Source organism: Cucurbita moschata, unplaced genomic scaffold (assembly GCF_002738365.1).
Source record: "Cucurbita moschata cultivar Rifu unplaced genomic scaffold, Cmos_1.0 Cmo_Scf00034, whole genome shotgun sequence".
In the NCBI taxonomy this organism is placed as follows: domain Eukaryota; kingdom Viridiplantae; phylum Streptophyta; class Magnoliopsida; order Cucurbitales; family Cucurbitaceae; genus Cucurbita; species Cucurbita moschata.
In genome coordinates this window covers 2,048,417-2,074,575 of record NW_019268550.1, presented here as the reverse complement: position 1 = coordinate 2,074,575, position 26,159 = coordinate 2,048,417, and the positions used below count along the sequence as shown (strand labels likewise).

General features: G+C 36.8%; 6 protein-coding genes across 14 annotated transcripts in view; all 6 read left to right on the top strand.

Moving 5' to 3' along the window:
• LOC111430611 overlaps positions 1-846 on the top strand; it is an 8,660-nt gene extending 7,814 nt beyond the window's left edge. The window contains exon 5 of the mRNA XM_023066923.1: positions 620-846. The gene's annotated coding sequence lies outside the window, so the exon portion shown is untranslated. The remainder of the gene's footprint in view (positions 1-619) is intronic.
• The window catches only part of LOC111430610 (3-hydroxybutyryl-CoA dehydrogenase), an 8,402-nt gene extending 2,452 nt beyond the window's left edge, over positions 1-5,950 (top strand). The window contains exons 2-5 of one of the 2 annotated variants that reach the window (XM_023066919.1): positions 2,794-3,030; positions 4,751-4,972; positions 5,162-5,274; positions 5,490-5,910. In XM_023066919.1, coding sequence (XP_022922687.1) covers positions 2,845-3,030; positions 4,751-4,972; positions 5,162-5,274; positions 5,490-5,859 — 891 coding nt within the window. In that variant the 5' untranslated portion in view covers positions 2,794-2,844 and the 3' untranslated portion in view covers positions 5,860-5,910. Of the gene's footprint in view, positions 1-2,760; positions 3,031-4,750; positions 4,973-5,161; positions 5,275-5,489 lie in introns of those variants that run through there. The other variant, XM_023066920.1, reaches the window with a different exon arrangement.
• A 5-nt stretch (positions 5,951-5,955) lies between these two features.
• Positions 5,956-11,122, top strand: LOC111430608 (protein DETOXIFICATION 19-like). The gene is made up of 8 exons (XM_023066917.1): positions 5,956-5,981; positions 6,653-7,393; positions 8,246-8,790; positions 9,799-9,885; positions 9,976-10,032; positions 10,118-10,356; positions 10,446-10,564; positions 10,641-11,122. Exons 2-8 carry the CDS (start codon positions 7,124-7,126, stop codon positions 10,776-10,778), a joined length of 1,455 nt encoding a protein of 484 aa, XP_022922685.1. The 5' UTR covers positions 5,956-5,981; positions 6,653-7,123; the 3' UTR covers positions 10,779-11,122.
• A 1,117-nt stretch (positions 11,123-12,239) lies between these two features.
• LOC111430819 (protein DETOXIFICATION 18-like) lies at positions 12,240-15,390 on the top strand. Of its 2 annotated transcripts, none has more exons than XM_023067235.1 (7): positions 12,240-12,557; positions 13,521-14,065; positions 14,161-14,247; positions 14,335-14,391; positions 14,688-14,926; positions 14,996-15,114; positions 15,211-15,390. In XM_023067235.1, exons 1-7 carry the CDS (start codon positions 12,306-12,308, stop codon positions 15,340-15,342), a joined length of 1,431 nt encoding a protein of 476 aa, XP_022923003.1. In that variant the 5' UTR covers positions 12,240-12,305; the 3' UTR covers positions 15,343-15,390. The 2 variants fall into 2 exon arrangements, with proteins under 2 accessions (XP_022923003.1, XP_022923002.1); XM_023067234.1 differs by having other exon boundaries at positions 14,685-14,926.
• Positions 15,391-15,858: 468 nt separating this feature from the next.
• LOC111430820 (probable bifunctional methylthioribulose-1-phosphate dehydratase/enolase-phosphatase E1 1) lies at positions 15,859-21,308 on the top strand. Of its 5 annotated transcripts, none has more exons than XM_023067240.1 (10): positions 15,859-15,932; positions 16,011-16,197; positions 16,521-16,657; positions 17,210-17,299; positions 17,456-17,611; positions 18,459-18,608; positions 18,693-18,794; positions 19,520-19,629; positions 19,710-19,828; positions 20,024-20,313. In XM_023067240.1, the coding sequence occupies exons 1-10, from the start codon at positions 15,894-15,896 to the stop codon at positions 20,119-20,121; spliced, it is 1,188 nt and encodes a 395-aa protein (XP_022923008.1). In that variant the 5' UTR covers positions 15,859-15,893; the 3' UTR covers positions 20,122-20,313. The 5 variants fall into 5 exon arrangements, with proteins under 5 accessions (XP_022923008.1, XP_022923005.1, XP_022923006.1 ...); XM_023067237.1 differs by adding an exon at positions 21,095-21,308 and having other exon boundaries at positions 15,893-16,197; positions 20,024-20,134; XM_023067238.1 differs by adding an exon at positions 20,639-20,844 and having other exon boundaries at positions 15,893-16,197; positions 20,024-20,134.
• Positions 21,309-21,936: 628 nt separating this feature from the next.
• LOC111430822 (beta-glucuronosyltransferase GlcAT14A-like) lies at positions 21,937-26,015 on the top strand. Of its 3 annotated transcripts, none has more exons than XM_023067243.1 (5): positions 21,937-22,309; positions 22,914-23,629; positions 23,709-23,784; positions 23,871-23,986; positions 25,118-26,015. In XM_023067243.1, the coding sequence occupies exons 2-5, from the start codon at positions 23,056-23,058 to the stop codon at positions 25,615-25,617; spliced, it is 1,266 nt and encodes a 421-aa protein (XP_022923011.1). In that variant the 5' UTR covers positions 21,937-22,309; positions 22,914-23,055; the 3' UTR covers positions 25,618-26,015. The 3 variants fall into 3 exon arrangements, with proteins under 3 accessions (XP_022923011.1, XP_022923012.1, XP_022923010.1); XM_023067244.1 differs by lacking the exon at positions 21,937-22,309 and adding an exon at positions 22,310-22,743; XM_023067242.1 differs by lacking the exon at positions 21,937-22,309 and having other exon boundaries at positions 22,310-23,629.
• Positions 26,016-26,159: the final 144 nt, after the last annotated feature.

Sequence of the window (26,159 nt, the reverse complement as noted above, 5' to 3'; positions counted from 1 at the left end):
TTTTTTTTTTTTTTTTTTTTTTTTTTTTTTTTTTTTTTTTTTTTTTTTTTTTTTTTTTTTATTTTATTTTATAATTTCCTTTAATTATAAAACTCGACTTTCTCTCTCTTCATGTGACCTCGCCGAAACCATCTCTCTCTCTCATCATTATTTTTAATTTCTAATTTTATTTTATTTCCACATTAAATTAATATTATATCAACTTTTGCCAAAAAGTTTTTTGGATTAAATAAATTAGAGTTTTTTTTAAGACAAAAATCCATTTTTTATTTATTTAACCATAAAATAAATAATGGGTTATATAAATTAATAAATTAATAATTACCTTAAATTTCATTACCTAAGCTCATATTACTAATAAAAATTAACTAGAATTAGACATGTTTGTTGCTACAATGAATTTCTCCATCATTTTATTTTAATGTAGAAAATGGGTTGTGTTAATATTAACGTGTAGCTAGCTTTTACGGTGCCACTATAAATAACTTGGCATATTTTCAGTACGTATATGGTAAAAATTTAAATACCCACCAAAGATCGTTCGAGCACTAATTGATATGAGTCTGTTTTGATTTGTTTCAATACGTTACTTCTTTTATATTTTAATGTTGTTTGGTAGACAGTTTTGAAGACAGTCATGTTCATCATGTAATCCCGAAGAGTCGATTTTGGGCGAAGGGCAATTATGGGCATGATCACAGTGAGAAAGGCATGGGAGAAAGAAATTGATGAAAGTTAGGCACTTATGGTATGTGCCACCCCCACTTTCCACTTGACTCTTCTTTATTTACTTCTCTACCAACTATTCCTTTCTTATCATTGTTCATCATTCAACCTTTTGACATAAAATGCCCTACCCCTCATTTTCCATTTCCAACTTAATCCATTCCCTATTTCCTTTCATTTTACAATTTAATTAAAAAAAACTACCATGGGTTTCTCGTAAATTTTTAATTTTACCGAGCCACTAAAATAAAATATGACACTCGAGAAAATGAAGGGTACATGAATGAACCAATACCACATTCGAATGAGAGCGATCCCAAAAATACTTGAAAGATACACATTTCTTTTCGGTAATTAAATATATTTTGTCTAGAGTAATTATATGTTGTGTGATCCGTTGAAAAATTTCCTATGAAACATGTGAGTGAGGACAAAACATGTTGAAAAAGATCAATAATGTGATCATGTCATAGGGGATGCAAGGGAATGACACGAGCATAGGTGAATCCATATTTCAAATCCTAATATGAATCTTGGAAATGGAGACGGAACCTTATAAATGGTATCAGAAATGAAAGGCGTAAAGTAAAAAATTTAAAGTTTAAGGACCAAATAAGAAATGAATATAGGGATTAAAGAGTAAGATTATAATACGAGATATGTGATAATTATTAAAAGAGGTTATGGTATTTTCAACTTAGGATTATGAGTGACAGCAACATTTACCTACCAATATTAAATTTACTATAAAGTTCACTACCACCATAATGCCTCTATCTTTTCATCATTATTGGAGTAATTTTTTTTTTTTTTTTTTGTCAAAATATTGGTTGGATGGAGTTGAAAAGAACTCCCTAGTGGGGGTAACAATCCAACTAAATTAGAAATTATTTTATTATATAAAAATATTTAAAATAAAAAATAAAAATATATACGATATTGTTAAAAACATTTGTTCGGTCATGCAATTTAGCTCTTAACGATTTATTCTCGATGCTTTCAAGTTTGTAAGAGTTTATAATGATTGTCGATAGAGATACCCACAATGAGGGGCACCCGTCTTCATCACCTATTTCATTTCCTATTTCCGCAAAAATTTTCTTTTATTTTTATGGGAATGGAGCGAAGATTCCCCACGAAGACCTTGTGAGGATCGGTTCCTGTGGAGAATTTTTTTCGTTTATTATTCTGTAAAAAAAAATCTCAACAAATCAATACATTTAGTAAGCAAAAATATATATAATATTATACCCAACATAATTTCTAAAAATTTAAATTTAAATAACAAAAATATATTTATATTAAACTCAGTAATATAATGTTGTCCGTGCCAACTAAATTAAATTTATAAATTTTTCTAAAATTGAATTGAATAATCTAAATAAATAAATAAATAAATAATAATAAAAAGAAATAAACCGTTTTTTAACCAATTTTTTTAATGGGCCTTGTTTTAATTTTTGGGCCCAAACATAAGTTTTATTTCTGTATTAAAATAATAAATTTGTGGTTTAATTAAACCATAATATATATTTATTGTCCTACCATTGGAGTTCGGTAATTCTTAAATGTCATTAATTTGCTTAAATACCACTTTATCAAATATTTTATTTTATACTATATTTGAAATACTATCAATTTCAAATCATTATATTTATATAAATATTTTAATGTAAAATAAAGGAATTGAAAATATATTTACAATTTTTCATATTGAATATTAATAAGTATTTTGAAAATAATTTTTATTTCTTTTATAATTTAAAACGTATTTTTTTTAAATATAATATTAAACTAATTATTAAAAAAATTTAAAAAAATTGAGATAAATTTTATATATATATAAATTTATCTAATAATTCATTTTGAGATGAGACTTATAGATAATTAAAAATTTAATTAGAGTTTATGGGATATGATCCGAGTTTATGTTCAAATTGGACAATGTAAAGTCGTGTTCATCGTTGATAATATGCGAAATGATCTTTTTCGTGTTTATCCATGTTATATCTTTTCGTCTTTATCCAATTTTTTTTGATAAAAGCCTGACAGGGATGAATTCCACAGGATGATTCTTTTTCCGATTACAGTAATCGCCGCTAGATTTGTGGTTTCTCGATGACGGAAATCAAGGTTATTGGTGTCGTAGGCGGCGGTCAAATGGGCTCCGGAATTGCCCAACTCGCCGCCGCATACGGCCACGATGTTTGGCTAATCGATTCAGACCCTGCCGCTCTTACTAAAGCAACCAACTCCATTTCTTCCTCAATCCAACGCCTGGTCTCCAGAAACATTCTCTCTCGAGTAAGAATTCTGTATTTCCAGATCCGTATACATGGGAAGAATATATATATATATATATATATATATGATGTTTGCCCTATAATTTACTCTGACATAGTTCTTCTGAACTGGCTATTTTACCTTTTGATTTACCTTTTATTTGGAGTTTTCTGTTGTTTATTTCATCATAAAAGCTCTTAACAGACCAATTGCAGGGAATCACAAGGTGTAGGACATGTTACAGACTGACTTTGAAATGTTTGAAATAGTTTTTGTCAAGTAAAAAATCAATTCGAAACTAGTTTAATGTTTGATTTTAGACTTTTAAACACGATTTTGATACGATTAAAACTGATTTTTGAATCATAAGAATATTATTTCGAGTGATTTTGAAAGCTCTCAAACATGCACTTGATTTAGGTGAAAAACGCAGGATTTAGTGCTATTTGGTTGTTTACTTATGATCAATCTGTAGCATTAGGAGGTTGAGACTCTCTTGGCCCCATCAGTACCCTTTCTAATCAGGATAACACCGATCCACTGCTTTAGGAAAAAGAAAAACAAGAGAATCCTTGCCAGATCCCATGTCTCTGTAATTTCAGCTCATGATATTCTTGGGTCATTCCATACTGAAGGACTAGGAAAATTTGGTCCATAATCTCGATCCTGTCACGACGACTGTGCGTTTGGATGGCAGTGATGGTACCAAACATGAAAAATAGTGTGATCTTGAGCCAAAGCTGTAGATCAATAATTGAACTTAAAAATAGACTTATCCAAATGACACAGGATCATAGAGGAATTGGATTTGATTGGAGGGAGCCAATGAAACAAAAGTGGACACTGATGAGCTTCTCTATAGCTTATGAAGAAGCCACGAGATGATGATTTTCTTATAGCAGCTTCAACCTTTAGCTTTAAACAATAAGACTTGCAGGCTTTTAGAAGCCATTGGATGCCTTAAATAGAGGTTTTCTTTTGTCTGTGTGTGTGTATGTTTGGCTAGGGGTTAAGCAAGTATTTGGGTAGTGTGGGATATAGAACTGTGCCTCTTGAATGTTTATTTAATCTTTGTATTTCTATCTCTTTTAGTACTTAGACTAATAAAATATCCTTTTTGATGTCCTTTCAAATTCTGGCACGTACAATATTTTGCTCTAGCCTATGGCCTATGATGCAAAATAAATGTTTTATCCCCATTGACCATTTGATCCGAAGTTAAACTATGAGATTTCGAATCGGTTGGAGAGGGGAACGAAACATTCCTTATAAGGGTGTGGAAACCTCTTCCTACCGTGAGGCTAACGGCAATACGTTACGGACCAAAGCGGACAATATTTGTTAGCTGTGGGCTTGAGCTGTTGCAAAAGGTATTAGAGCCAGGCACCGGGGGGTGTGCCAACGAGGAATCTGTGCTCCCAAGGGAGGTGGATTGTGAGATCCCACATCGGTTGGAGAGAGGAACAAAGCATTTTCTTATAAGGATGTGGAAACCTCTCCCTAGTAGACGCGTTTTAAAACTGTGAGGCTAACGATGATACGTAATGGGCTAAATCGGACAATATCTACTAGCGGTGGGCTTGGGCTGTTATATAAACCGAGTTATTTACTGCGGGTTTGACATTGATTATGGAAAGGTTGACATACAAATCTATAACAGAGAAGTTCTACCGGCCAAATGAGCTTCTCTCTGCCGTTGAAATTGTAGACATTTAATCAGCTTATGAAATCCACTTTACAGGAAGTTGGTGTCGATGTTCTTCAACGTCTAAAATGTTCAACTGATTTGAAAGAGCTTCATTCAGCAGATGTCATCATAGAAGCTATCGTGGAATCAGAAGATGTTAAAAGAAAGCTATTTCTTGAATTGGATAAGATTGCAAAACCATCTGCAATTCTAGCTTCTAATACAAGTTCCATCCCCATCACTCGCTTAGCATCGTCGACCACACGTCCCGAGAAGGTTTTGTCCTCTCTTCCCACCCTTGCATGAATGCTGAACTTCTGTTTTTCTTTTAAAGTGCCATTTGTACGTAGTTTTAATAGCTAGCCATGTGATTCGGCGATAAAACGCGTTGTTATGTGATTTTAGCATGCATTATATGAAACAGAAACGAAGAACTAATTTACTAAACGTTTAACGCCATTGCAGGTTATTGGCATGCATTTCATGAATCCACCACCTATAATGAAGTTGGTTGAGATTGTTCGAGGTGCGGATACATCCGATGAAACGTTTCATGCAATAAAAACCTTAGCTGAGAGGTGATTCACTTCGTCGATTGCTCTTAAATTCGCCTCCGCCCCTCTGTCCCTCCTCTACCATCTGTTTTCTTTCTAGTAACATGGGACTACTGCACTTAGTACATGAGTTGGCTAAGCGTAGTCATAACTAACAACTCTCACTATATCGTTGCGTATGTGCCTCGAACGAACATGTGCCGAGAACAAATAATAGTTTTAACTTTCTTTCCTTTCAGGCTTGGCAAAACATTGATATGCTCTCAGGACTACTCCGGCTTCATTGTGAACAGAATCCTAATGCCAATGATTAACGAGGCGTTTTTCGCTCTCTACACGGGAGTGGCAACGAAGGAAGACATCGACACAGGAATGAAGCTAGGAACAAACCATCCCATGGGTCCCTTGGAGCTTGCAGACTTAATTGGTTTGGATGTTTGTTTATCAATCATGAAGGTACTTCACTCTGGACTTGGTGATGATAAATATGCTCCCTGCCCTCTTCTCGTGCAGTATGTCGACGCTGGTCGCCTCGGAAGAAAGCGAGGATTAGGCGTATACGGTTACCGTAAATTACCAAAACCAGAAAAATCTAAATCTCGACTTTGATTCATTCGAGTCTATAAGATAAATATGTGACATGGATGATCCTGCTCTCAATACTCTCTTATACTGTCTCAATAAACTGCTACTTCATTTACGTTTGAAATTTTGAAGTTGGCATTTATTTGGTACCAAACTCACAATACCAAGCCTAACACATTAAATTTTTAAATATCTTGGACATAGACGTGACGTAGATAAATGATTTGGATGTTTGTTTATCACGGTGGTACATAATTTTTGTTCGGACGGTGATACATAATTCTCACAATGATACATAATTTTGTTTATCACGGTGATACCAAATCCAAGTATGGTACGTTTACATAATTTTTTAAATATCTAGGACATAGTAGATAGATGATTTTTGTTATGTTCATTTATTAATATAAAAAAGTTTTTAAAATTATTTTAAAAGTTAAAATAGTATTATTGCTATTTTTAAAAGTTCATGGATATGTATGAAATGTAGCAGTAGTACGGTTTTATTTATTTTATTTATATATTGATTCTAAGAATATTTTGAAATTTTGTAAAAGTTTTAAGGGTATTTATGAAAATTTGGGTCATTTAAAACTAATAAAAAATAAAAATTTTAATTTACCTTTAGTCCCTCTATTTTCTATAAAATTGAAATTTAGTCCTTTCAAATTAATTTTTATTGGATTTGGTTATATAATAATAAAAACAATAGTTTCATAAATGGTAGTGATTTTTTTTTTTTTAAATTTTATTTTATAAATATATTTCTAGTTCTTGGAGAGTGTTTAATGACGCAGCTGGTTTTTGCAATTTGCAGTTGGATCAAATTTTAACACCCAATCTCACCCTATTTGCTCATGCATGTTCATGCTTGATTACAACGACGGTGGCGCCTAGTCTCTTCCGCTTTGGATTCTTTCGTTACCCATACTGAGTTGGATTCGAAGCTGTATGGATCCTCGTGCATTTGGGTTTCGATTCGGAGTTTGAAGCTATTTTAAACAATGGGTTCATTGAAATTCATCAAGATATTGATGGAGGGTGAAGGGTTCAAGAACAGAGAAGCTTTAGATGCTGACAATGGCGAAGAATCGGAGACACCCACATGGAGCCAATATTCAAGAGATGACTGAGCCAAGGATAGCTTAAAATAATAGCAATAAGTTTCCCACGCACCTGCAATCGCAAGCTGTTTTAACCTTTTCCTGCTCTGTGTTTGAATCAAAATTGATCTCTGAGTCTTTGACCCTTTGTCTCTGTAGGAACAGGGGCGCTACCGAGCTCCAAAATGGAGGCTCAAAACGCGCCATTGCTGCAGCACCTTCGTCATGCCGGCGAAGACGAGGCTAAGGGGAGAGTCCGGTGGTGGAACAGAGTCATTGACGTTGACGAGGCCAAGACCCAGTTCTTGTTTTCGCTTCCCATGATTGTTACTAATGCTTCCTATTACTTAATACCTTTAATTTCCGCCATGTTCGCCGGTCATCTTGGTGACCTCGAGCTCGCCGGTGCAACTCTTGGCAACTCCTGGGCCACCGTCTCTGGATTTGCTTTCATGGTAACTTCTTAGACCTTTTGTTGTCGATTTTTGATGTTCATGAGACCAATGTGTTCAAAACAGCTTGGAAGTAGATGGGTTTTTTTTTTTTTGAAGATTGGAGACTGCTTTTGGAGGGTTTTTTAGTTAATGTTCTATCAGTTCTTGCACAATTTATAGTTCATCTTTGATATTGTGATTTGTTCTGATTTTGGTATTGGAATGATACCAAAAGTCCAAAGCAAAGTCATGAGAGCTTATTTTTAAAGTGAACAATATCATACCATTGTAGAGAATCGTTATTCCTAACATGGTATCAGAGCCATCTTCACAACTTAGCCATATCAATAGAATCCTCAAATGTCGAACAAAGAAGTTGTGAGCCTCGAAGGTGCAGTCAAAAGTGACTCAAGTGTTGAACAAAGGGTGTACTTTGTTCGAGAACGCCAAAAAAGGAGTCGAGCCTCGATTAAGAGGAGACTGTTCGAGGGCTCCACAGGCCTCAGGGAAGGCTCTATAGTGTACTTTGTTCAGGGGGGATTGTTGGGAGGGAGTCCTATAAGTAAGGAATACATCGCCATTGGTACGAGATCTTTTGGGGAAGCCCAAAGCAAAGCCACGAGAGTTTAATACTCAAAGTGGACAATATCATACCATCGTGGAGAGTCGTTATTCCTAACATAAGCAAAGTAGCGAACGAAGGATCAAGCTAAGGGCAGGGCTGTTGGTTGTCCACAGGCTTAGCTAAGCCTAAGCTTTCTTAGTCCCAAAAAGTCTGGCTAAACTCTTGATTTGAAGCTTCTCTCTATAAGATTACACTGATTCTTTTGCTTCTCTGAATTCTAAGCTATTTGATTCGATTCTCTTGAGCAGATTGGACTTAGTGGAGCACTAGAGACACTTTGTGGCCAAGCGTTTGGTGCCAAACAATATGGGAAGCTGGGCTTATATCTGCAAGCCTCTTGCATTGTGTCCTTGTTCTTCTTTGTTATCTTATCTGTCTTATGGTACTACACCGAGTCTCTCCTTATTTTACTCCATCAAGACCCTGCCATATCAAGACTTGCTGCTACCTATGTCAAGTTTCTAATTCCAGGCTTATTTGCTCATGGACTTCTGCAAAACCTTCTGAGATTTCTTCAAACTCAGTCTATTGTTGAGCCCTTGGTTGTCTTCTCAGCTGTGCCTATGTTCATCCACATTTGTATAGCATATGCTTTGGTGAATTGGACGTGTCTTGGAATCAGGGGACCTGCCTTGGCAGGTTCCATTTCCTTGTGGATATCTTGCCTGATGTTGGGGACATATATGTTTAAGACAAACAAGTTTGAGCAAACATGGGAAGGATTTTCGTCTGAATCTTTGAGCTACTTTCTCATGACGCTCGAACTAGCCATCCCGTCTGCAGCAATGGTTTGGTACGCACCCTTGACTCTCTATCGTTGTGAACTATAATCTGTTAGGAATCACGAAGCTATACTGATGTGATATTGTTCACTTTGAATATTAGCTCTCATGGCTTTAGTTTTGGTTTTTCCAAAAGGTCTCGTACCAATGGAGATGTATTTCTTGCTTATAAACCCATGATCATTCTCTTAATTAGCCAAGGTGAGACTCCCTCTTAACCATCCGCAACAATCCTCCCCTCGAACAAAATACACTATAGAGCCTCCCCCGAGGCCTATGGAGCCCTCGAATAGCCTCCTCTTAATCGAGGTTCAGCTCTTTCTCTGGAGTCCTCGAACAAACTACACCCTTTGTGTCACTTTTGACAGGCACTTTCGACACTCACAACTTATTTGTTTGACACTTGAGGATTCTATTGACATGACTAAGTTAAAGATATGGCTCTCATACCATATTAGGAATAACGAACCTCCACAATTGTATGATATAGCTCTCATGACTTTACTTTTGGTTTTCCCAAAAGGTCTTGTACCAATGAAATGTATTCCTTACTTATAAATCCATGATCTACACCATAGAGCCTCCACTGAGGCCTATGGAACCCTCAAACAGTCTCCCCTTAATTGAGGCTCGGCTCCTTCTTTGGGGCCCACGAACAAAGTACACCATTTATTCGACACTTGAGTCACTTTTGACTACACCTTCGAGGCTCACAACTTCTTTGTTCGACATTTGAGGATTCTATTGACATGGCTAAGTTAAGGGCATGACTCTAATACCATGTTAGGAATAACGACTCTCCACAGTAGTATGAAATTGTCAACTTTGAGCATTAGCTCTCATGACTTTACCTTTGGTTTTCCCAAAAGGCTTCATACTCGTAGAGATGTATTCCTTACTTATAAATCCATGATCACCTCCCAACAATCCTCGACATGATCCCATAGGTGATCTGTAAGGAGCTTCAAGTATTGGAATACCTTAATATCTTACCCTTTTGCTGCTTAAAATTCATCTAGTTTGGAGTACTGGGCCTTTGAAATTTTGGTGTTCTTAGCTGGGGTGATGCCAGACTCAGAAATAACTACCTCACTAATTGCAATGTGGTACTTATCTCTACTCTTACACTGTTTCTATGACATAAAAACTCCCTTTTACTCATTCGTATGAATCGATTCGATCTTCCAATACTACAGCGACAATACCGAATGTATCGCCTTCACTATCACGTACGGCCTAAGCGCTGCTACAAGGTATGCAACTAGAGATTAGCATTCATTTTGTTGTGTTCTGTTCTCTGCAAGACTGAAAATAAGCCAAGAGCAATACTCGTGTCAGCACAAGGGTGGCGAACGAGCTCGGAGCAGGCAATTCTAGCAAAGCTAAGAGAGCTATGTTCGTGTCTCTTGAGCTATCTCTCCTCCTCACGCTCGTGGTTCTTCTAGCGTTAGGATTTGGGCATAGTATCTGGTCTAGCTTCTTCAGTAATAGTCCTAAGATAGAGAAGGAATTTGCTTCAATGGTCCCTTTTCTTCTGGTGTCAATACTCTTGGATTCAGTACAAGGAGTGGTATCAGGTACAAATAAGGCCATTCCTCTCCATTTGCTTCCTAACTAAACTAATGCTTTCTTTCTGATATGCTCGATATGCTCGATTCCAATGCAGGCGCGGCAAGGGGCTGTGGCTGGCAGCATTTGGCTACTTACATAAGCCTCCCGACGTTCTACGTCGTCGGGCTCACGACGTCGGCCGTTCTTGGTTTTCATTCGAAGCTATACGCCAAGGTAAATGATTTGCTAGCTAGCACACAGAAGAGTAAGCATGTGATGTGGTTATGAAAGCTTTGATTGCTTTGTGCAGGGCTTATGGATTGGCTTAACTTGTGGCCTTGCCTGCCAAACTATTGCCCTTTTGCTGCTAACATTTAGAGGAAAGTGGGAAGGAATAGATGTAAAAGGAACCAAAACTCCTGTTCTTCGTCGATTCGAGTTCGAATAGCAACATCGTCTCGAGAATATCGTCCATACGCTTGAAACAAGAAGAAACTTATTTAAATGTCGGACAACTTTCTTGTAACATACTACAACCCCAGGTGGCGAAGAGCTAACATCGAGGTGCCAAACCTTCTCGTCGATGTGAGCTCTTGGGGAAGATCAGCCTATTATCCTTAGAGTAACTTTTATCCATTGAGCAACAACCCTTCCACTCGGCACCGTCAAATCACTAAGGTCGATTACAACACATTTTTGTAGTATAAATAAATTCGATTGGTAATAAATTTATCGATTTAAATATACATAAAAAAATAATTAAATTTTAGCAATATTATTGTGGGTCCCACCTTAACGCCCACCAAATTTTAAGAAGAGGTATGATGGGGTTTACTTTCTATAAAAGATTTAAATTTAAATTAAAAACTCTATAATTATTTAAAGTTATTATGAGGTGGAAAATAATTAACTTAAAAATAAATTATTGAATTTTTTTATATTTTCATTTTTTAAAAAGTTATAAATTTTAAATAAAATATTAACGTTATCCTTTTTTAAATTTTAATAATATTTTTTAAGATAATATATATATATATATATATATATATATATATATATATATTTTAGTATTTTTGTTTTTAAATTAATAAATATTATTTAAAACGTTTTAAATTAGATTTTATAATCATTCCCTCTCTAAATTTTGCTTAATTTACACTAATTTTTTTTAATTAAATAAGGGAATTAATAATATAATTTATGATTCCAATTATAACAATCTATTCTGGAATTAATAAAAACAACAAATTACAAAATAGAGAAAAAAATCAAGATATTTAGAATATAATAATTATATTTTTTTTTATTTTAAAAATTAAACGTCAATTTTTAAAATTTAACGAGAAATTCAAATATTTTATTTTGATTATGGAAAATAAAAACCAAAATCTCATAATATTAAGATTATTTGTGTTATGGGTATTTTTAAAATATAGCAATTTTTTTAAAAAAATTAAAGTTATTAATAAAAATTTTGAAATATTTTTTAAACACTTTTAAAATTTAATTTTTTTTTATAAATAAAATACTAAAAAAATAAAAATTAAATTATTTTTAAATATTTTTTCTAAAGCTTTTAGAAATAAAAAAAATATATTTTTTTTAGACAAAATACAAAATTCATACTTAATTTATTCCATATTTAAAAAATTGTTAAATTACCATTTTAGCCCTCTACTTTATATTTTTAATTCAACAAGTTTCCAAACTTTAGATTTTGTAATTATTATATAATTGGAACTTTTAATTTTAATCAGAATTATTAGATGGACAATTAAAATTTAATTATTTTTGAAATTAGTGGAGTAAATAAAATAATTAAATATTAATTAATTATTGAATTATAAAATAAAAGAAATGTTAAAAATGGTAATTTGAGCTTTATTGGAGATTTTTTGAAGCTTCGTCCAGAGAGGACTCGCCCACGTAATCTATAAAAGCAGGGTTTGGTGTGAAATGGAGAAGCGGGAAGAAGATGGAAGATCGAAGAGAGCCATTGTTGGAGCTTGGTTTCGAAGCAAAACAATGGAGATGGTGGAAGAGAGGGTTGGATATGGAGGAAGCAAAGCTTCAACTTCTATTTTCACTTCCGTTGATTCTTACAAATGTTTTCTATTACATGATATCTCTCGTCTCTGTTATGTTTGCTGGTCACTTTGGTGAGCTCGAGCTTGCTGCTGCTACTCTTGCTAGTACTCTGGCTAGCGTCACTGGCTTCGCTTTCATGGTACCTCTCTCTCTCTCTGTCTCTCTGATTTCATGATTTGGTGAAATGGATCTTTTAGCTCTTTTATTTATGCTGATAAGAGATGAAAAATTGGAAGAAATTGGAAGAAATTGAGTTTACAGCGGCTAGAAACTCACTTTTATTCTTCTTCTTGAATCATTGGAATTCAGTGCTTTTTTTCGATCAAAATCCGAATGAAAATGGTTGTTTTGTGTCAGAAAATGGAAGGAAATTGTCTATTTCTGCTTCGTCAATGGATTAACATATGATTGTGCAAGAATTCTTGTCAATAGAAAGTATTGGATGACTGAAAAGATTGTTGAAAGTAGGGAAAGATTTACATGTTTAATAGTTGAACTTTGATGGCTAAATGATGATTAGTGGTTAGCTGATTTGATTTGAGAGATAAGTTTAGAAACTGGATGTGATCAATTGAGCCCTTAAGGTATGTTGAATATGTTAGTCTATTTTGTCCAGTTTTTCATTTTCTTTTGCCATTTATGTCGATCGCTTCAACCAAATTGATATGGTCGAAACGTTTTAAAGTGTAAGGACCAAATAGACACAACCTCGAAAGTTGAAGGATCGAGTTTGCTATCTAAAGCATACGAGGCCGATGTATTAGAAGATCCCTCTGCTTGGTGGTATGATCTGTTGTGATAATCTCTAATATTTCCAATATTTCAGCACATAGCATATAAGAAATGGAGTATCCAACTATTATGAGGCACATAAGGCAGCAGATCACAAGGTGAGGATGTCAAAATCTGTTGCCCATTTTCTTGTAATTAGGATAAGATTATCCTAGTCCGAATCTCATTAGCATCACTAAAACTCAACTTTGCGCTTTTAAAATGTGTTCTAAATTCCAGGGAGAGTTTAAGTATGATGATAACTCAGCTTGATCTGTTTTCGTTTTAGTATTGTACCTGTTTTTGCTGTAACTTTCTTCTTGTTCTCTAGACGGGACTGAGCGGCGCACTCGAAACGCTTTGTGGGCAAGCATTTGGCAGGAAGCTTTATGGGAAGATGGGGTTGTATCTTCAAGGCTCTTGTATCTTATCATTCTTTTGTTCCATCATTGTTTCAGTGTTGTGGATTTACACCGAACGTATTCTAGTCTTGCTCCATCAAGAACCCGAGATTTCGAGGATATCTGCAACGTATATGAAGTTTCTCATCCCAGGATTATTTGCTTATGGCTTACTGCAGAACATCCTGAGGTTTCTTCAGACACAATCTGTTGTCATGCCTTTGATTTTCTTCTCTGCAGTGCCAATGCTCATCCACGTAGCGATTGCATACAGTCTGGTTCACTGGACACGTCTCGGTTTCAACGGAGCTCCATTGGCCACATCGATCTCATTATGGATGTCATGCCTGATCTTAGCTATATATGTACTTAAAGCAAAGAAGTTCGAGAAATCTTGGCAGGGCTTTTCATCAGAAGCTTTTACCTATAGTCTTTCAAGCTTAAAACTAGCTCTTCCATCTGCAGCAATGGTGTGGTAAGCATCCTCTTTCCCTCTTGAATGTAACTTACAATGATATCGTTTATAACTCATGAACCTTTCATGCTTTCTATCGTTCTAATCCATTGAAGTTTGGAGTATTGGGCGGTCGAGATTATGGTCTTTTTAGCCGGGTTGATGCCGAACCCGGAAACAAGTACTTCACTGATAGCAATGTGGTTAGTAAATCTATTTTTCCATGTTCTTCTGATATGAATGTAATCCTTCCATTGTTCTTACTTGGTTTTCGTACCTGATTTTTTTAGTGACAACACGGAAACCATTGCCTACATGATCACTTGTGGTCTCAGTGCTGCAGCAAGGTTCGTTATTACATAGTTTGAATAATTGCGTCTCAGTAGTTTAAACTTTGGACTTTCTCTTTCGAGTTTCCCCTTAAAGTTTTTAAAACGCGTCTGCTAGGGAGAGATTTCGTCACCTTTTATAAAGAATGTTTCGTTTTCCTTCCAACCGATGTGAGATCACACAATAATATAGTCCCGTTATCGTAATCTATCAGCTTAAACTTTCGTGTTCAAACTCCTATAAAACACCTGGGGGGTTCCGGTCCCTTTGTTTTGAAAGTTCTCCTTCTCAAACAAATGGCATTTTGTAGCAGCACAAGGGTCTCAAATGAGCTGGGAGCAGGCAATCTTGACAGAGCCAGAACTGCCATGTTTGTAACTCTCAAGCTTGCTGTCCTCGTCCCTCTGCTAGTTGTTTTGGCACTTGCCTTTGGCCAAAGCACCTGGGCTAGCTTCTTCAGCAACAGCGTTACAATAACGGACAGTTTCTCTTCCATGGTACCGTTGCTCGCTATCTCGATAACGCTGGACTCGGTGCAAGGCGCCATATCAGGTTCAGTACTAAAAAGCTTCATTCCCATTCAACATTGCTTTGTTTCTCACAAGTCTAATTGAACTGCAGGGGTGGCTAGAGGTTATGGTTGGCAGCACTTGGCTGTATACATAAACTTGTCCACGTTCTACTTTGTCGGTGTATCGATATCGATCCTTCTCGGGTTTAAGCTTAGATTATATGCTAAGGTGACGAACTTTACACACGATGTTCAGAACTACGTAGTCAAAGACATTGGTGTGATTCTTTGTTCTTCACTTTCTTGTTGATTTGATACGATGCAGGGTTTATGGATCGGATACATTTGCGGTCTCTCGTCACAAACTGCTTGTCTTCTTTTGGTCGCTTTGTATGCAAAATCGATTGAAATAGATCGTTCCGATAATGAAGTAAAAAATATGGCTCTTTTAGTTTAGTTCATATAGTTCGTTTTCTAAGTACTTAAATATACTCTTAATTTTGTTCTAATTTATTTTCACTGCAATGGAATAAAAAGAAAATATTAATTAATTAATTTGAAAGTGATGAATTCATAATATTATACATAAACAAAGACACATGGTCTCTATACAGTTAAAGGGTGTTTTGGTCTTTTCACATTCAATTTTCATTTATTTTAGTATATTTTAAAATGTTTTACAATTTATTATTATTTTTATCTTATCATCATTTACTTCAATGTATAATTAATAATTCAATTTTTGAATAATTTTATTAAAATAATTTATTTGAAGATAAAATTATTAATATTAATAGTTAATAAACTCAAAAATAAAAAATATTATAAAATTTGGATAAATTTTCATTTAACTGTCAATCAAATTATAAGGATTAAATGGTAAAAAGTAAAAAATATGGGGACTAAAATGTAAAAAGCGAAAGTTTTCAGTAAGAGGAAGAAAGGACAGGCCAGCGAAGGTATATCCGTTCTCTATCCTTCTTCTCTGATCTCTGTTGAATCATTCAAATGGCGATGGCTTCACCTCTGGCCGTCAATGGAGTCAAGTTGGCTACGGCTTCACCTCTGGCCGTCAATGGAGTCAAGTTGGCTACGGCTTCACCTCTGGCCGTCAATGGAGTCAAGTTGGCTACGGCTTCTCTAGCTTATGTGGACACCAAGGCTGCAAACCATACGAAGGCTCTGATGGCGGAGCTTTCCCGCCAATTCTACGGCCTCCGATTGGTTTCCGGCCCCGCCGGTTGCATTTCCATCAAGGTTCACGACCACTCCATTCCCAAGGGACAACACACAGTCGCTTTGTCGCATTCCGGTTGGAATTTCTCCATCTTTCTCTTTTTAATTCTTTTTGGCTGTTTGTAACTGGCGTATGAATATGGCTAGGCGGCGTTGTAATTCAAACTAGTTCTTGTTGGGAGGATATCCAATTTCCCCTTCTCTTTGCAGAAGAAGATGATCTTAATGGTTCACGCCATCAAGAACTAGCCTAAGATCACCTGTTTTTCCAAACATTCTTTATTTTTTGTTTGGCAAGAGGATCTTTTAAACAATTCAACTCCCTGCATAAGAGTATAAATGGCTTGGAGTTCACGGATTTAGATGAATTTTCTTTTGCTTTTGTTTGATTATACACAGGTGTTAAGAAGGAGCGAATGGTAGCGGAGGACACCTGCATGTTATCTTATGGTGGGTCAATCTTATATTCACCACCTCCAAAGCCATTTTCTCACAAGCTCCCGTACTGTTTGGATGGTGGACCTCTTTTTATGAAGGTACAGTTCCCTGTATAAGAGTATAATCAACTTGTGATGAATGGAAAATACTTAGTTATGCTATAAATGAGCTAATGTTCATGTAAGCAATGTCTCCTATACCTCGAGACATTAACTTCACTGATCTTTGCATGATCGACCAACCTTTTTCGTTCTTATTTGATTGCCAAATCCATCCACCACAACCAAATTTGTGTTTCTTATTAAACACGGCAACAATAACTATTGCTGTGGCATTACTTTAAGTTAGGAGCAGGTTTTGTTTTGTTATTTTGCGTCGTAAATCTCAAAATTATTCAGCATTGTATGTGCTTTTTCTTATCGTCCCGTTTTATTCGATAGAAACCTTCGAACGAAAAGTTCCTTTGAGCTTTGAAGATGATGAAACCTCTGATTTTATACAATTTTAAGAAATTGATTTCGAGTCTGTCTTGCTTTCTTTCGGTCTCAGTAATCAATAACTTAATTTTACAGGCTGATTGTTATCACTATCTCTTTGATGCTGCTATTAAGCTTCGTCAACTAGGCATTGATTAGTCTTCTCCAACTCAGGATCCTTTTGGGAGCATCAAAGGAATGTCAAGCAAAATTTCTGTGAAGGCTGGGGCCCAAGGTTTAGATAATGAAAACAAACCATTGCCAGTGAGTTGAAGTGCATTTTGTTTAATTGGGAAGCTTAAAATTTTAGCCTTTGATTTTTCATTCTTTTCTTTACCTTTGAGGTATATCATTTTTGTATCTGGGTTAGGAATCTTCTTTTCAATTGTGGTTCATTTCTCCTTTATATTTTGGATGCAGCGTTGCATAGTTCTTGATATCGAAGGGACTACTACACCAATATCTTTCGTTACTGACGTTCTCTTTCCATATGCTCGTGATAATGTTGGAAAGCATTTGATTTTAACGTATGAAACTGCAGAAACTCAAGATGACATTAAGTTATTGCGTTCACAAGTAAGATATTTTGGTTCAACAGTATTTTGATTATGTTGCAGTCTGTAGAATGTCTACGATCTATTTACGGTATTTACTTGGGCATTGTTAGTTAAACAGGAATAGCCTGTGCGTTCATGAGTTAATATGTGATACAGAAATTTCCTCCTAAATTCAATTTGTGTGAGATCTCACATCGGTTGGGGAGGAGAACGAAACACCCTTTACAAGGGCGTGAAAATTTCTCCTAGCAGACGTATTTTAAAAACCTTGAGGGGAAGCCCAAAAGGAAAAGTCCAAAAAGGACAATATTTGCTAGCGGTGGGCTTGGGTTGTTAGAAATAGAATCAGAGCCAGACACCAGGCGATGTGCCAGCGAGGAGGCTGAGCCCCGAAGGGGGGTGGACATGAGGTGATGTGCCAGCAAGGACGTTGGGCCTCGAAGGGGTAGATTTAGTGGGGGTCCCACATCGATTGGAGAATGGTATGAGTGCCAGTGAGGACGCTGGGCCCTGAAGGGAGGTGGATTGTGAGATCCCACATCGGTTAGGGAGGAGAACGAAACACACTTTATAAGGGTGTGGAAACCTCTCCTTAGCAGACACATTTTAAAAACCTTGAGGGGAAATCCAAAAGGGAAAGCCCAAAGAGGATAATATCTGTTAGCGGTGGGCTTGGGCTTGGGCAGTTAGCAGTTAGAATTTGGTACTTGAGAGGCTATTTGGGATTTGTTTTCAGAATCTTCTGTTCCTCAATACAAAGATTCAGCGAAAATATGTTTGGATAACCAAATTCCAAAAGTTCTAAATTTTGCAGATGAATCATTACGTCGTTGATGTGAGTGTTTATCAATAAAAATGTGTTTCAGGTTGAAGAAGATTTGGAAAAGGGTGTTGCTGGAGCTGTGCCCATACCTCCTGATAATGCTGGGAAAGAGGAAGTCATTGCAGCATTGGTTGCTAATGTTGAAGCAATGATAAAAGCTGACCGCAAGATAACTGCCTTGAAACAATTGCAAGTATGCAAGTAAAATGATTCTCAATTTATCTTACTGCAATTCATTTGGCAGATTTTCTGAGTGAGCTGACTTCTAGCTTTGCAGGGTCACATATGGAGAACAGGATTTGCAGGGAATGAATTGGAGGGAATAGTTTTTGATGATGTGCCAGAAGCTCTTGAGAGATGGCATGCTTTGGGCATTAAGGTTGTTCCCTTCCCCCTCTTGATTCTTGCTAAAATCAGTACAAGTTTCTATTTGAGATTAACTGGGAAAAGGTCTTCTCAATGTTCTAACTCCCGCGCTGGACCGGATGTAGACCAAACTATCTCGGGATGTTCAAAATCCAACTCACCTCTTGATTTAATGGAAGAATGATCACGTACGGTTCCCTGAGAAGGGATTGACTACCTACTGGAGCTTCGACCGACTATCATCGGTCAATTCGGCTTTGGGGCCCCGACCTTTTTCTAACCCAAGTGATGAAGAAATGATGTGATTACTACTAAAATAAAAACGATATTTATCGATCTCTCTTAATTCAACAATCCAAGATGTGTTCAAAGTGTTCCTCACAACCTATTTAGGAAAGTGTAACGGTCCAAGCCCACCAATAGCAGATATTGTCCTGCTTTCCCTTTCAAGCTTTCCCTCAAGATTTTTAATACGCGTCTGCTAGGAAGAGATTTCCACACTCTTACAAATAATGCTTTATTCTCCTCTCCAACCGATGTGACATTTGACAGAAAGACTAAACTCAGTTATTAGATGAGACGGATGATTTCATATTTGGGTTAGTAGTGACAGACCAGTCTAATAATAGATGTCTTGTGATTGATTTCCCTTCCTGGTGATAATTGACCAAAAGTTCTCCGAGTCTCCGACAGACATTACGAACCAGTAATAACTTGTATCATTTCTGGCATGAACAGGTCTACATATACTCGAGCGGAAGCAGGTTGGCACAAAGGCTTATATTCGGAAAGACTAATTATGGTGATCTAAGAAAATACTTATCAGGATTCTTTGACACTGCTGTGGGGTAACCGATTGCTGTTCTTTTCATGTTATAATCATACTCGATATCACGACCATGATTGTGGAACTGCTCTTGTATCTCAGGAACAAAAGAGAAATAAGGAGTTATGTTGAGATTTCAGAGTCTCTTGGAGTTGATACACCATCAGAGATCCTGTTCATCACAGATGTCTATCAGGAAGCTGTAGCAGCAAAAGCAGCAGGTAATGAGTCTCCCTACTTTTAGCTATTCTTTGCTGTTAGTTTATGGACGAAAAATTAGTAGAACCCGTTCGTGCTATATCGGAACTGCATTTGGCCGAAACAAAGTTCTTGTGATAAACTATCATATGGAGCTTCAAAAGAATTGCAGATTTACTTGTTTCATAATTATTCAAATGCAATCCACGACGTTTCAGGGCTGCAGGTGGCCATCTCAATCCGACCAGGAAATGGTCCACTGCCTGATGATCATGGGTTCCAGACTGCCACTTCCTTCTCAGACATCACAGCTTGAGAGACTGTTCCAAGTAAGTTTAGCCTATTTTCTCCCATCTCTGCTAGTGATTGCTTGAAGTTTAAACTGAAGATATATATATATATATAGCTGTTCTTAATCTTGTCCTGGTCAAGCCTATGTAATAAAACTGAGTTCCAAATGCCAGTTTTTTGCTTCTGAAGTATTGTGGTTACTCTGCCCGTTTTAGCATGATTCGTCTCATCTTTCTTGGAATCTAAGAACTAGTTAGATTATGTTTAAATTATCGATTAGATCTAAGTAATCGGGCAGACCTGATAATCCATAGAAGGCTCCACGGGAAGCTGTTGCTGCGATTATATTAGTCGTGGGATTGGCCCCGCCTAAGGCTGAGGAGCTAAGAAAAATTTGAGCCTTTAGATTTATCTTTACCAATCTAGCTCACGTGTGATCTGAAAATTATGATCTTATGAATGTTTTGAGTGATCGAGTGATTGAGAGTCTTTTTCTTATCCCTACGATCATTGTTGTGATAATATCTCGTCTCTCCAATCAGGGTCGACTACTAGTGTGATGTCCCACGTTGGTTGGGGAGGAGAACAAATCACCATTTATAAGGGTGTGGAAACCTTCTCCGCGTTTTAAAGCTTTGAGGGGAAGCCCGAAAGGGAAAGTCTAAAGAGGACAATATCGGCTAGTGGTGGGCCTGAGTCGTTACAACTAGCTAGCTACATAACAAATCGACACTTAGATACTAATACACATCAACAAGTACGTGTGCCCTAAGGGGAAGCCCGAAAGGGAAAGTCCAAAAAGGACAATATTTGCTAGGTCGTTACAACTAACTAGCTAGCTACATAACGCTTAGACACTAACACACATCAACAAGTACGTGTTACAAGATGGAATCGAGATTGATGATTGAATAAACAAATAATTAATGAACTAAATCTAAATTTAAATTGCGGATAAAAAAAATAAATAAAAATAAAAATTGGACTTCTTCCGGCAGATGAGCATTAAAAGACGGCAACTCAAAAACTCCGTGGGGCCCAACAGTTTCCAACAGTCACGTGCGTTCCACGTCATGAAATTTGAGCTCTCAGATTAAGATCCAACGGCCAACAACTGCTTTACAGGTAGGGTGTAACGATTGCGTGAGTGGTCGCGTCAGCATCTGATAAAATCTCTCAGATCCTCCAACCGCCCAATCAATATGTCATCAATGACATGATATTTTAGCTACTTAAAAATTTCAATTTAAATTCTATTTTGTTGACTTTTTAAATATTTATTTTATTATCCAAATTTTTATAATTATATTTATTTTTAATTATTTAATAAAATAATGATGGAATTTTGAGCATGTATATTAACATAGCCATTGAATTATATGAATATTATAATTAATTATGGCGAATACCTATTGAAATTATTAATTTAATAAGTTAGTTCATATTTGACGTTTTATTCCTTAAAATTTAAAAGTAGGTCAAAATTCATAATCAATGGACGTAATTAAATTAAATTTAAATTTTATTTTTGTTTTGGAATTTAATTAAGAATAAATTAAAAATGTTCTAGATTCAATTATTACAATAAAAACATTTATTGAATAATTTAAAATTTTAAACAAGAGTTTGTCTTTTTCAAGTAAAATAATTATGTGCCTTTTGGATCTTGTACATTATTGAATGTTATTGGTTTAATTATATCATTAACAATTAATTAATTAAACCAAGATTACAATAAACAACAAAAACAAATCTGCAGATAATTCATCATTAATAACAGAGATTAATTCTATCGATCATGAAAATCTAAACTGAACTTTGAAATGAACAGATAGAACACCAAATTCCGCCATTGTTGAAAGTTGAAATGCACAGAAGCTTATAAGATAAGCTGAAATTCACATCAATTGGGAGGAAATTGTGGGGGAAAATATGGAAAGTTAGGCAAAAACAATGGAAAATCACAAACTTAGGTGCAATAAATCCGAACCCCAAAGAACATAAAAGGCTGTTTTCCTCTCTTTTTGCCTTTTTTTTCTCTCCCAAATCTCTCTGTGATGCAAACACTTGTCCTTCTCCTTCCCCTTTTGCCCAAAAAAGCTATTCCCTCGTTTCAATTTCGATCTCTCTAAATCCGTTCATTGTTCTTTATAATTCCCTCCTTGTTTCTTACACCAACGCCATTGTTCTGCTCCAATCACAGAGAACGGCAGGTTTCTCTCTCTCTCTCTCTCTCTCTCTCTCTCTCTAGTTCTTCGTGTTCTTGTTGCGTTTCTCCCTGTTTCTTCCTTGTCTTTTACGTATTCTCTTGCCCCCATGGACGATTCTTGCTTCTTTACATTGTTTTTGTCTTCTGGGTATTCCTGTTTCATCTTCCCAATAGATTTTCCCCTGGTGGGTATTGGGGAAATCGTTTGTTTCTTCAATCCCTTCTTCATATTGATTTGATTCTTTGATGGGTTTCTTTGGATTCTTGTGATTTTGTTTCTGTTCAATGATTTAAGGATCTGTTCATCTGGGTTGCTCTTGTTCTGGATGATTTTTATGGCATTTCGTTCTTTTAGACTGTTTCTTCATGGATTCTCTGTAATGAACAAGTTATTTTCAATCTTCATCGCCCATTTCTTGTCTGATTTGGAATGTACAGGTTAGGGTTTCTTAAGCTGTTCTTATCTAGTTTTGGTTTAGAATTCTGGGTTGTGTTCTTATTTTCCTTTAAGAACTTACTGATTTGAGGCCTTTCTATATTTGTTATATTCATCAACGTTGTGTGTAAGTATGAACTATTGATTTGTTGCATTTGTTTTGTTTCTCAAGGGTCTTGGTCCAAACTTCAACAGCTTGGGGTTGTCATTTGGTGCCTTGATCTTATCAAAAGACTAGCAAATAAGCTAGACCCTGCCGTCAAGAATGATATATAGAAACTAGAGTTGATATCAATCCATGATAAGATCTTGTGATGGGGTCTATGAACATGGAGAGGAAATGGATGTTTCCTCTCGTGTTAAGCTCTCTCATGTTCATATTTCTTCTTGTCACCTTATTCAACCTTGGTCTTGTCTCCTCACTTTACACAATCAATTCATTTTTCGCAATCTTTCCCGCTCAAATGATGACTATAAACAACACGGGTGCCGTTTTTGCTGAATCAAAGATCGTCCGACCTTCACCTCTTAACGAACCAACGATCCCTCGTTTTGCTTATTTGATTTCTGGATCAAAGGGTGACTTGGAAAAGCTATGGAGACTCCTTAAAGCATTGTATCACCCTTTGAATCAATATGTTGTCCACTTAGACCTCGAGTCACCGGCAGAGGAACGCTTGGAATTGGCCTCCCGGGTCAGAAACGAGTCGCTTTTTGTTGAAGTTCAGAATGTTTTCATGATCAGCAAGGCTAATATGGTTACTTATAGAGGACCCACCATGGTGGCTAATACTCTTCATGCTTGTGCCATCCTTCTTAAGAGGAGTAGGGACTGGGATTGGTTCATCAACCTCAGTGCTTCTGATTATCCTCTTGTGACTCAAGATGGTTTGTTCATATCATTTAGCTTATGAACTTGGAATGAACTTATTTGATTTAATGAAATTTCATTGGTTTTGCATTGCAGATCTTCTCTATACGTTCAAAAATTTGGATCGAAACTTGAATTTTCTTGAGCATACAAGCCAGTTGGGGTGGAAAGAGTTAGTATAGTGTTCTTTCATCTCTTTCATGTTGGCCCATATTGTATAACTTGTTCTTATACTTGCTCACTTGATTGTATTTACAGGGAAAAACGAGCAATGCCGTTGATCGTAGATCCCGGTCTGTATTCGAAGACCAAATCGGATATTTTCGACGTCAATCCATCTCGAACTTTGCCTAATGCGTTTAAATTGTTTACTGGTTCGTGTTCCTCTATAAACCTTTGTTCATTTTGCCTTCATCTTCCTAGTATTTGGAAGTACATTGGGGTCATTGATTTGCATAGGAGTTTTGTGTGATCCCATGTCGTTTTGAGAGGGGAACGAAGCATTTCTTGTAAGGGTGTGGAAATCTCTCTCTAGTATACACGTTTTAAAACTGTGAGGTTGAGGTGATATGGAACGGGCGAAAGTGGACAATATATGCTAGTGATGGGTTTGGGCTGTTACAAATGGTATTAAAGTCAGATATTGGGTGGTGTGCTAGCGTGAATGCTGGGCCCCCAGGGGGGTGGATTGTGTGATCTCACGTTGGTTTGAGAGGGGAACGATGCATTTCTTGTAAGGGTGTGGAAATCTCTCCCTAATATACGCGTTTTAAAACTGTGAGGCTGATGGTGATATGGAACGGGCGAAAGTGGACAATATATGCTAGTGGTAGGTTTGGGTTGTTACAAATGGTATTAGAGTCAGATATTGGGTAATGTGCTAGTGAGGATGCTGGGCCTCTAGGGGTGGATTGTGTGATCTCACGTTGGTTTGAGAGGGGAATGAAGCATTCCTTGTAAGGGTGTGGAAATCTCTCCTCAGTAGACGCGTTTTAAAATCACGAGGTTGACAGCGATACGTAACGAGTCAAGCGGACAATATCTGCTAGTGGTGGGCTTGAGTTTTTGCAAATGGTATGAGAGCCAGACATCGGGCGGCGTGCTAGCAAGGACGTTGGGCCCCCAAGGAGGTGGATTGTGTGATCCCACGTCAGTTTGAGAGGGAAACGAAGCATTCCTTATAAGGGTGTGGAAACCTCTCTCTAGTAGATGGCGTTTTAAAACCGTGAGGCTAAAGGCGATACGTAACAGGCCAAAGTGGACAATATCTACTAGCAGTAGGCTTGAACTGTTATAAGTTCGAACTAGTCTTTACTTAGTAGTAGGACTCTTTCTTTCCTCATCCAGTAGTCGAGTAGATTTAGTTTCGAGGGGTTATAACATGCCCCAAATGTTAAAATTTACTTGTAAGGAAGATGCTTTGTATGGATCAGTATTGCCGGCCACTCAACGACCTGCGTCGTTGAATCTTTCGAGCGATCAAATAACACGACTCTCTTCTGCAGGTTCGGCATGGATGGTTCTATCTCGTGCGTTCGTGGAATACATCATTTGGGGTTGGGATAATCTTCCAAGGACTCTTCTCATGTACTACAGTAATTTTGTGTCCTCTCCTGAAGGTTATTTTCACACTGTCATATGCAATGTGCCCGAGTTCGCTACTACAGCGGTGAACCACGACTTACACTACATCTCTTGGGACAACCCCCCGAAACAGCATCCGCACACGCTAACTCTTAACGACACAGAGAAAATATTCACAAGCAATGCTGCCTTTGCTCGTAAGTTCAAACAAGATGATCCCGTGCTAGATCGCATCGACGAGGATTTGCTTGGTCGAAAGAAAGGAGACTTCACTCCTGGTGGTTGGTGTGCAGGCCACCCTAAGTGTTCGACAGTCGGTAACCCGAATAAACTCAAACCAGGCCAAGGAGCTCAACGGCTTCATCATCTCATAGCTAGACTGGTTTTGGCCAGTAGGTCTGGGGAAAACCAGTGTAAATGAATTTTGTACAAGTAAAACTCGAGAAGGCAGAAGCAGAGAAGGGGAGACAGCTATATCCCGGGTTCGTTCGAGCATCAACTCGAAGAACGGTGCATTGCTGAAGTACAGGGAGCAGAATTATACAGACCATGGCTACAGCAAACATTATAAACTAAAGGTTAGCACCAATAGTAGCATTAAATGCATTTTTCCACAGGTTGGGATCATTAGAGCTTGAGCTCTACTGTTTATGTAAAAACTTTATCCCATACCCTTTCTATACATGGCTTCATTTTTTTCCCCTTTATAGTATATGCTTTCTTATTTAGATATTGCAAGTCAGTTGATTGTCCAAACTGCCCTTGTATTTTGAATGGGAAACGAATCGAATAAATGAAACCTCGGACACTTTATGGTCATTTTGCTAGTTCTTGCCCTTTTGTGTCACGAGTGTCACACGTTCCCTGTCTTTTGTGACGGTGACCAAAATCTAAACCAAATCCAAAGGGTTAAAATGTTAAATTTAAAAACTCGAGGATCAAAATGCAACTAAACTCAAACTT